Below are 11,392 nucleotides of genomic sequence, written 5' to 3' on the forward strand. Positions count from 1 at the left end.
ACTAAAGGCAAAAAAAAACAACCTTTTCTTTCGCCTTACGCCAAGGGGAAGGGGTGTGCATAGGAGGTGAAATTAAATTTGCTGAAAGCTTTCTTATTTAAAGTACATACTGTAATCTTTTCCTGTAACTATTGTCTTTAATCCTTTTCACTACAACGACCAACGCGCCTCATATCAAAGACAAGGTAAGAGCACTCATTTTCACCATTATTTCTCTTTGGCTTCCAGGCGCTAGCTACAATGGTAAACCGTGTCGTTATGTAGCCATATTGTTTCAACGATATCCTAAATGGTCGCTTAGTTATTTTGTAGCCTTAACGGGGTTTACCGGTGTATTTCTGCCATGGCCTGCTGTCCATTTGCTGTGCCTTCAACTCATAAAAGCGCCTGTTTTGTAAATAATCTATGTTGTAGATGCAAGTTTTAACACTAAAATCAATTGATAATGCAGACACGTGGTGTTTGGATCAGAAATATGTATACGTTGTTGTAGTATTAGTTGTGTTTAAGTCGCTACCGTCGGTGTTTCGGGTCGCCCATTGGTCTCTATGGGCAGAGAACATGTCCAGACACATCACGGCAGACCTCTCTCTGCGTGTGTAATGAAGCATGGCTCCTTGCCTTTTTTCCCTTCACGTCTCACACGAAAGATTTTGTCGTTTTCTATTTTAAATGGTACTGGTTTATTGTCCATTTCAACTGTATTGTTAATGGTTTACACAGAGATACTTATATAATTTGGCAGGTTGTATGTGATAGACGACCTACTTTTTGAACATGTCCAGACATGTCCCATGCAGGAGGAAGTTGCAACCTCTATAGTAGGAATCAGACCAGTTCGATCCAGTTCGTTAACAATTCGAGAGATCATGGTGAACAGTAGGGAATAACTGTAGTATCTAGTTCAGGGGACTTGAACCTTACCTTACCCAGGGACCCACATTATACCTCTTATCATCAGGTGAATTATAATGGCAAGGAGAAGTAATCAACATTTGAGAAATAATTGTAGATACTTTTCATTATTTGATTTCTCCACATTATATAATTGTAAGATGAAGTGTAAATAAACTCTATAGCTTATTAACTAGAAAGGTAACCCAAAACACATTTTCGCTAAGAGCAGCTGTTTTTTAAGTCAAAGCTTACCAGCAGCCAGTGGCTGGCACTGGTAACCTAATAGCTTTTTAAAAGCCCATATCAGATACTCCAGTGAGTGTAATAGGCTCAATATTAGGAGTTGATAAATAGTTGGCATCATTAGAAAGATATTCTCATATTTTCTACTGTAGGTATAATTCATTCTGTTGCTAGCAATATAACAACAAATATTGAAATTAAACAAAATTTGGTGGACCCCCTGCAGTAGCCTGGCTCCGGGATGCCCAGTTGAATACCCCGATCGATGGAGGAAGGAACAGTCTTGACTCTACTAGGGAAGAGTAATGGCCTTGGGCAATAACTTCCCCAAAAATACTGACACGTTTCCAACATACCAGTACCATTGTGACACATACTGCCAAAACATCCCCAAACTTGTTTTAAGTTGATCTCAAATAAGTCTAGGCTACTCATGGTTTATCACGTTGATGTGAAATACTATCCCTCTTCTTACACGGATGTAACGAAATGGTGACTGTCCAAACTGTGGAAAACGTTTAATATTTAAGCTCTTATTAGGGTGGGTATAATTTGTGCAACTTTCCAACAGGAATCTGTTTGAAAAGCTTTGTAAATAACAAGGTTGCCAACAAACACATACAAAGTTTAATAGCGGCCGAATAAGATACCGCTTGGGAAGTGGACTATTTCATTAAGTTTTTCACTTAACACGTTCATGCCGAAAAATATCTCCTCACTCTAATAGCCCATGGACAAACATTAAGAATAAGCTACGTGGTGAGTTGATGCCTATTCGGCAGCTAGTTAGCTAGGTGAATTGTTCACGCAACTTTTGTATGCCTTGTTCGTTGGCATCATTGTACTTTACAAAGTTTTTGGAACAGATTCCTCTTGGAACGTTCCACAAATTATACCCACCCCTCTTAGTAATCAATTCCCTTGAATTAACAACATACATTCTGTCCCCCTTCCACCGATGGTGACAGTAATCATGAAGTTGATTTGAAACATACAATCAATTCCCATGAATGAATAATGTACTTTAATAATGGCCTAACTACATTCTCTCTTCTCCATAGATGCTTCACACAGTGACTGGACCAGGGGCGCTGCCCTTTGCTGTGCAGTTGAAGGCTCTGACTGACCAGGAGTTCAGGTACCAGCCCAAGCTGAGCGGGCTGAGGATCATTGAGACGGCCCATGACAACTGCCTGAGGATGACCGCCCGGCTCAGGGAGTATGAGGTGAAGGACCTCCTGTCTCTGACCAGGTTCTTTGGCTTCAGCGCAGAGACCTTCTCCCTGGCCGTCAACCTGCTGGACCGCTTCCTCGCTGTAATGAAGGTAAGGCCTGGACATCAGACAGGGTTTGATGAGGAATTATTCCAATCTGTCTTTTTATTCATTTGGTTTTAGCTGAGTAAGCAATACAAACAGGGAAACAAATGACTGTTACTTGGTGCACGGACTGTAAAATCATACATGTCTATTCTGTAATATCAGAAGAATGTTGTACAGGCTCTTTACTGTGAAAATATTTCAAAGATTACCCCTAAAATGATTGACATTCAAGAACTCTCATTTTAAAACTAACCTTTCGCCCATCCCCAGATCCAGCCAAAGCACCTGTCATGCGTGGGCCTGTCCTGTTTCTACATCGCTGTGAAGACCACGGAGGAGGAGAAGAATGTCCCCATGGCCAACGAGCTGATCCGGATCAGCCAGAACCGCTTCACCGTGTCCGACATGATGAGGATGGAGAAGATAATTCTGCAGAAACTCTACTGGAAGGTCAAAGCCCCCACAGCCCTCCACTTCCTCAGGCTGTTCTACAGACGGATACAGGACACGCTTGAAGATGACTGGTACGATGACTGTAGATATAGTAGGCTTGGCCGGTATACCGTATATAACAAGGGTGTCAAACATTTGTCCCGCGGGTCCATAAGAGGGTGTCCCAATCTGGCCCATGGGTGTTTTGAATAAAATAAGATACTAACTCAATATACTTTAAAATGACAAAAGGTAGAAATGATAATGGACCTACATTCATAGTTTCTTAACTGTGTCCAGCTCGCTAATAATCACCTAATTTTAGTGCGGCCCTCCGCACTTCGTGGGAGACCAAATGCGGCCCCCGGTACAAAATGAGTTTGACACGCCTGATAGATACCGTATACCAGGGTATTTTGAGATACCCACGGTATGATTTTCAATACGTTTTTTCATAATTAGGATTATTTTTTTTAATTATTACCTGCAGTGAACTTGTGCACTAGGTTAGTAGATAAAGCAGCTGTTGCATTATTTGTTCATTATAAAGCCGTTCCACAAAGCAGCTGTTTGAGCCTGTCTGACGGCTTGTGTTCATACACATGCTGTGAATACTCTCTAAAAGTAGTGGCTGGATATCGGGGGGATTTGGATAATGTGGATAAAGTTGATGCATTTAACTGAAACTCAGTTTCACATATATACTCTACTTGTCAAAAGTTTGGACTCCTACTCATTCAAGGGTTTTTCTTTATTCTTTACTATATTCTACTTTGTAGAATACTAGTGAAGACATCACAAAACTATGAAATAACACATGGAATCATGTAGTAACAAAAGTGTTAAATCAAAGTATTTTTGATTCTTCAAAGTAGCCACCCTTAGCCTTGATGACAGCTTTGCACACTCTTGGCATGATCTCAACCAGCTTCATGAGGTAGTCACCTGGAATGCATTTCAATCAACAAGTCCATATTATGGCAAGGACTGTATCACCACCCCTGTTGCGTTTTATATTTTTGTTCAGTGCATCTCTTATGTCATTTACATAAGACAATTTCCCTTTATCTCTTATGCCTTACTCAACAAGCAACAGAATTTATTAAAACAAATTCTCTCTCCATAGCAAGGATATCATGAACGTTGAGAGACTAGAAGCACAGCTGAAAGCCTGCCATTGCTCTTTCACTTTCTCCAAAGTCAAGGTAAGATGCTGTAGTTCTCTGTGTCAAAACAAATGTGTTTTGGTCTAATTCGGAATCTGTTTAAGCAAACCAATTTAACTTGCCTATAAAATACAGGAGCAAGGGGTGTATGTAGCTAGTTCATGTTGTGACATCAGATTTAGGTCTATTTTGGGCAGGGCACTTGGGAAAGGGGTGGGGGTTGATGCGCTTTGAGCATGTGGGTAAAAGACACTCAAAATAGTTTCAAACTCGACTAAAGTGTGTGTGTGTATATGTGTGTATGTATATGTGATCACTCTTAATATTAAGTTTTCATACTAACCTAATTTCTTCCCCCTCTTTCTCTCTCCACAGCCCTCTCTGCTTGCCCTGTCCTTGTTGGCCCTGGAGCTTCAGGAGCAGCATGACCATGAGCACATAGACAAGCTACTGAACGCCTTCCAGTCTCTCCAGCAGCAACTCACTGTGAGTGTTTACTGTCTAGCCAGCTAGCCTGGTCTCAGATCTGTTTGTACTGTGTTGCGCCTATGTTGTCACACCAAACATTGGGAATAGCTGTAGGCAAGAGGTCAAACAGATCTGGGACTCAGGCTACCACCCAGTGTCATATCACTCTCCAAACATGTCTGTTGTAACAGGATACTAACCAGGGTCTTGTTCATTAGGGCAGACAACCGTGAACGTTTGAAATGTTTTGCAATGGAAAACGAGAGGAGACACACTCAAATAAAACAAGTTTCTTATTGGACAAGTCCAAGGTTGTCGTCCCCCGTTTGGTGCCTAATGAACACAACCCAGCATCGGAAGGTGTTCTGTGTCCCGAATGGAGCCCTATGGGGCCTGGTCAAAAGTATTAGTCACTACAGAGAATAAGGTGCCTTTTGAGCCACATCCACTGTTGGCTATGAGGTGGAGCCCCAGGGACTATTGCCCAACGGATTACCTAATGTTGCGGGTTCATGGAAAATGTAGGCAAGTTGATTGATCATGTAGGTCGCGTGCCATTTAGAACGTGACCTGAGGGAGTAATTTAACCTTTGGAATTGGGAACCATCACTGGATTGTTTTTAATGATGCAGTACAGAAAGGGGGAAACAGACCAAATGTTTTTAAAATAATACTCGGACGTGCTGCATGATAAATCTGTTTTTTCCTCTCCCTGTTTCTTCACATTTCCTCAGGTCCGAGAAGGAGACCTGGTTATCGTGACAGAGTTGGTTATGAAGTGTCTGATTGAGTATTCAACCACCAAGGTCTCCAGGCCTAACGGCCAGAGGCTTCGTTGGATCCTCTCTGGCAGAACGCAACGCACGTTGAAACACAGCTACTACAAGATCGCCCATATGCCCACAATCCCCGAGTCTGCCTACTGAAGCCTGGGGCTGGGTGACCACCGATACAAAAGTAGGAGTACACTGATACAAAAGGAGAAGTAGGTTACCACCATGTCTCCCCTAAAAATGTTTTGTTTTTCAGTTTAATGGGGGAGAATTTGACAAAGCCCCCCAAACTACAACTTCTGGTACTCTACAGTTGCTAACGTGGTCACCTACCTCCATCACTAACCCATTTCCCTTACAGAACTGCATTATGGATAATGCAGTTCTTTAAGGAGAAAACCTGTAACAAACTTATTTCCCCCTTTCTCCTGGTTTTTGTTCTCATGGTACTTTTTGAATAAGCTCACTATTTATTAGCCTACATCTGCTTCATTGACTAGGTGTGCATCTGAAATGGCACCCTATTCCCTATATAGTGCACTACTTTTGATAAGAGCTGATTTGTTCTTTTAAAGGGAATAGGGTACCATTGAGAAGGCACACTAAGGGAGTAATGCCCGGTCAAGTGGGTTTATCCGCTGCCACCTAGCGAAGGTTAAATCCTTCCTGGTTGAAATGCTTGCACGCGTGTATACAGTATGTTCTTATCTGAATCAGTAGCAACATGAATACTCTGCATAGTATTCTATTGTGGTTGCTGGTTTTAAGCAATGAAGTATAGAACCACCTAGGTCCTCAGTCCACTATGTGGAAGAGGAGGGAGAAGGGTTTTGTGAAAATGCAAAACAATGGAACCAAGAAATCGGACCCAAAACCCTTAACTTCCACCCTAGGTTGATGAACTAGCCTAAAAATGCACACTCCTCTACCCAAGGTGAACGTTTTCTTTTTTTACTATTGAAATATTTATATATTTTTTGTACTTGTGGAGGACGTTTGTTGAGGTTTCCTCAGTGATGTGATGATCCTGCACATGCATTGGTTTTAGCTTGCAGGATAGCATGCTGAAACTGGCTGTGGTTGACATGGTACCCCACTAGGGTGCCATTTTGGACACAACCACTATCTTCTAATGTAATGTTGACTATTACTAACAAGGGTTACAGATGGATCACGATTACAAAATGTGATGTTGAATTACCTCGATTTGTGGCAAAATCTTAGCCTTTAAAAAACAACCATTTGCAAATGCACTCTAAGTCACTTAAGTAAGCACAGTAGATATAGGAAATTAAGTTGGTCTAGCAAATGCAAATCAAACTATTTGCATTTGACCGTAGGCCCCACAATTGATCTGACAAATGAAGTTTAAGAATTTGAAGTTGATGTTCTGGAATTTGAAAACTTTTCCTTAAAGTTGGAACTACACCACCTGTTCAACCCATGTGTTTGTACCTTTCAATAAAATGATATTGAAAAGCTGTTTGGTTGCACTGTCAATGTTCTGAAACCAAATCCATGAAGACCATTTTTCAACAATTTATTATAAATCCACACAGCAGATTTCCATACCGACAGCTACTTAACTGAATTATGGCAATGCATTCTGAAAGGTTTGGCAGAATAAAAAAAGCCAATCCTAAATGCATACGAGGGTTGAAAGGAAAGGCAGGGTGTGGGTTTGTACAGTTATGGCTTATAGTTTCAAATGATTGATTGGAATATTCTTTGTCTATTCTTTGCCCAAAGGCAACTGCTCAACCTGAGTTCATAACCAAGCAGAAAGGTGGTAATTACCAGCTGTGAAGTAGAAAATATCAGTCGGATGCATTTATATGCTTTGAACGTTTGAGAAACACCAAGCATAAAATAAAAGAACTAGCATACTTGTAAAAGTGTTCAAAAACATTTAGATACAACTGCTGAAATTGCAATTTCATTTGTAGGTGACAAGAGGTCAGCATGTGGGAGAAGTCGGTGCTCAGGGATGATAGCCGATATAAAAGTTTCCCACCGGTAATTACGAGTTGGAGGGGCCTTAACGTGGATTTTCCCCAGTCGTATGTGGTAAATACCACCTTCCCACTTGGTTATGAACGCAGCACAATCTCTTCACCTGTAGGCCTTAGCAAGCCTCAAGTGTCCATATGACAGTCTCAGGCGTACTGTACAGTGGGTGAGTCCCTTTTGCTGTTTAACTATCACTTCTGCAAGCTGGAGAAGTCTGGCCCACCACCTGCAAAGTTCCCAGAGATCTCTGCTCCACTGAAGTCAAAGCCAGGGTTCTGTTGACAGAGTGGGAAGTGACACAGCAACATTCATTTAATGTAGAGAAGTGAAAGCAGTACAGAAAGCCTGCATGTTAATATGCCTTCATCTATCCATGTTTTACAGATAATGTAGAAGAGGCCTGAGGACTTAGGCTATTGAAGTATAGTCAGTGTTAAGGCTCTGTGTGGGACTGTCTGTTTCACTGATCACCTCTATGGAAATGACTAGTGGTATTACCATGACTCACCTCTCTCTGGAACCTCTCCAGAGTTAGTTTCCTCTGCATCTGGTCCTGGAGCCAGGCATCAGCACAGTACTCTCCCTCTAGCAGAGAGGACCAGCAGTTACCTGCCTCCCTGTTCGTCTTCATCAGCACGATACGGATCAGACACTTATCCTCTGAAAAAGACGTGTGGAGGGGGAGAGTGACCACTTAGGCTTTATTTTCAACCAATATCTGCTAAAATACGGATTTATTATGCCAGGTTTACATTCAATCATTGTGTTGATTGAATTAGTAGAAACCCACCTAATGTCCACGTTCCTTCATCAGCAACAGTGATGCCAAATAATTTACCCTGGAAGTACAAGAGACATGACTATAAGCAAATACAATCCTACCTGCAGCATACTTGCAACCAATCAAAGCAAACAAAACAGGTAATTAAAACTGGACCAATAAGCTTGCAGTTTACAATCACATGACTACCAAAATTCACCTGAATCTAGCATGTACAGGTTTGCCAGAAAACCGTTTTTTTTTTCAGGGATACAGTATTTTCAACCTAACTTCCGTTTCTCCTGGGAAAAACAGATGTGGGAACTCTGCTCAGGTGCCTTTTAACACCTGTTACGTTAGATTGACCTGAATCAGAGAACAAAGCACCTTCACCAAGAAACCATTCTGGACTGTAGATAACTATGTTATAGCTACATCTTTATACGTGCGTTACTTTAAATAATGTGTACTTGGGAAAATAAGTGTAGTGGTAATGATAATTATCTGGGAGTCACCTATGCAGGTAAAACTAGATATTTTGGAAGGATGGCCTCAGCATGTACACATTTGGTTACCTGGAGGAAAATGGGGGAGGGTCATGCTTTTACATTTCAGTCAAGGAGAGGGGTTAGTATTTTTTAATCTAGTCCAGGGGAGGGTCATTAATTTGTAATTTATGAAATATTTCTCAATGTTTTAAAATTAGTTGCTTATTAGGCTATATATTGATGTGTGCCCGATGCCGCCCTCATCTCTGATTTTCCGCTGGGCATGCAATATCAAGTGTGCCTATAGGCTATTTAGTGTGGTCTCAATCAAATGATCCATAGCTGCTATTGGCTACGAAGTGCATGCTCAGAGAAGCACAGACCAAAGTTATATTTCTAAAATAGCTGCTGGGATGGTGTTAAATAAACTAGGCTGCATTACACATGGCAATGGATACTTCATCCATGAACCCCCGCCTGCTCAGCTCTTACTGATCAAAAACGTTTTCTGTGTGCTGCCTAACCAATGGCTGTTCAGGGAAAAGGCTTCTTCTGAAAAGAATCTTGCTTGTGGACTAGCCTATGTTCTGTTCAGTTTGAGATGGAGGGCATGAAGCGGAGGAGGACCGGAGATCAACTTCAATAGCTTGCTACTACTATAACTGATTTGCTACTACTATAACTGATTTGCTACTACTATAACTAGGTTTCTTACCCCTGATGTATTTATCAGAGTTAATGACTTCACAATAAGACAGATTCCAGTGCTGAAACTTGAAGCAGCAACGGCACAATTAATTCGAAATCGACAGCTCATGATGCTAAAAGTTAAATTCAAATAAGCATAATTAATTTCAACGTCTTCATTTTAATTAGACTGTATTAATAAGAGAGCCTATTTCTTTCTAATTAAGAATTAACAGGTAGGCCTACCTGTTTGACAGATGAAATTAGGCTGCTATATCCATAGATTTGTCTGTCAATTCTTTCATCCACCATGCACTCTTTAAATAACAGTCTGTCACTGACATGGAGGTAGGGTAAGTTAAAACCAAAACTCGAATTGGGGGGGTATGCCATAGACCTACCTTTAATGAAAGAAAATGGCAAAAAGCACAGACCTACTACCCCTTGTTAGTTTAAGATTTTGAAGAAAATAAAAACAGATCTGATTATATAAAGTGATCTACTGTATAACAGCGTTTTGATCTGCAATGTTTTATTCTAGAAACAAGCTTTAAAATACCCGTGAAGACATTACTATGATGCATATGGTTTCCTTTCTTTGATGTTTAGAGGCGGAGCTACAACCTTTAGCCGAGGAGACAAGAAAATAGACTTTGCTTGGGAAGTAATCAAATTGATTAAAGCTATTCGCTTTTGGTAAAATAGAAGATGTAGAAACCCTGACGGCTTTTAAGGAAACACTGGTGACCTTCTCTCATTGGGATAAGACATGGAAGAGTAGCCAGCAGTTAAAGCTTACATTTTTCTGCGTTGGTAGGCCTATGTCTGGGTAGGAAAGGTAGGCCTAACTTTTTTAAGTACCATGCTCAGATTCCTAATGACATCTCAGATTTAATTATTTGCAAACAGGGACAGTTTTATTGCAAACAAGACACACTGATTTGGCATTGGAGAAATATGATAAGACATTAGGCCTCTCTCTCTGCCCATTTTTAGCCTGCAATTTCAGTCATTTGTGTGGTATTAAAAAATGATTCTAAAATGACGTAAAACTGCATGACATTTTTTAAAACATGTATTTTTCCTCAGACCTGCAAACATGATGATAGAATCATGCAATGCTTTTACTATAAAGGAGATCTTTTCATCCCTACTCTTGTCCATCGTGGTCTGCGAATCCATAACTTTCTGTCCCGCAGGCCTGTGTGCCATCCAAATTCCCACGTTGCCATGTAATGCTTAGGACTAAGATCTAAGGCTTTGGTCTGTCCAAGAAGTGAGGTTAAACGGTAGACGTGTTCTCTGCTATCCACTTTGTTTTGATTATTATTTGGGGTAAAGGAGGGTCACTTGTTGTTTTTTTTTCAAACGTTCAGGGAGGGTTTAGGTTAAATATATTTTAGCTAAAGGGAGGGCCATCCATTTTCATTCCAGAATGGTCTGATTTTGTTCATGTAACTAACCCTTATTAACGTCCACTACCTTACTTTGAAAAATGATTGTTGTGATGCCTACCTTGAAGACTTGTTGTCCTTTGACGTGTAGTTCTATCTGTTTGGATCCCAGATTACATTTTACTTCTTTGCCAGACGTCCCACGAGGTACATTCACTTCAATAAATACCTCCTCCATGGTTTGGGACCAGTTTCCCCATGGTGTATTACACGGGATAACACCACTTCTCTCCTCGAAGTGAACCGACATGCTGCTGGCTAGCGACCCTCTCACACCTCCTGATCTGATAGTTAGCTAACCTGCTAGCTAAATGTTGTTTCTCTCAAACGATATTCAGGTCCTAACTTGTACCGACATAACGATATGTAACCTTCCCAAAACATATACGTATATGCATAAACTAGCTAGACAATATTACCAAAGTTGAACGGGACAGTGTTTGCGCCAGTCAGCCAGTTCTTCCAGAAACATCCTGGAGTTACTTCCTCGCTAAAAGAGTTTCCGGTGGCTCAACCGCCGAATAGAACAGATTGCGCCACCTGCTGTTTAGACGCGCAATGCTCAAGGGGTCAAGAATCTTGATCTAAAAATAACACAAATATCCTTGAAATTCCATCCTAGATTCATACATTTTAACAACTGGAAGAGTATAGCTCCCCGAGTATACAATAACAGTTAAAATGTTTACATT

At 40.9% G+C, this 11,392-nt stretch overlaps 2 protein-coding genes across 3 annotated transcripts; one reads left to right on the plus strand and one right to left on the minus strand.

The window, feature by feature from the left end:
- Positions 1–5: 5 nt before the first annotated feature.
- Positions 6–6,784, plus strand: LOC106612230 (cyclin-G1). Its single transcript, XM_014213212.3, has 6 exons — positions 6–185; positions 2,202–2,465; positions 2,733–2,986; positions 4,021–4,099; positions 4,436–4,546; positions 5,263–6,784. The coding sequence occupies exons 2-6, from the start codon at positions 2,202–2,204 to the stop codon at positions 5,452–5,454; spliced, it is 900 nt and encodes a 299-aa protein (XP_014068687.1). The 5' UTR covers positions 6–185; the 3' UTR covers positions 5,455–6,784.
- Positions 6,785–6,825: 41 nt separating this feature from the next.
- Positions 6,826–11,191, minus strand: nudcd2 (NudC domain containing 2). 2 transcript variants are annotated; one of them, NM_001141087.1, is given in 4 exon segments: positions 6,826–7,085; positions 7,409–7,971; positions 8,102–8,150; positions 10,762–11,145. In NM_001141087.1, coding segments are annotated over 3 exon segments (438 nt in total). In that variant the 5' UTR covers positions 10,951–11,145; the 3' UTR covers positions 6,826–7,085; positions 7,409–7,771.
- Between the last annotated feature and the right edge of the window lie 201 nt (positions 11,192–11,392).

This window comes from Salmo salar, chromosome 09 (genome assembly GCF_965601325.2).
Source record: "Salmo salar chromosome 09, fSalSal1, whole genome shotgun sequence".
Taxonomy (NCBI): domain Eukaryota; kingdom Metazoa; phylum Chordata; class Actinopteri; order Salmoniformes; family Salmonidae; genus Salmo; species Salmo salar.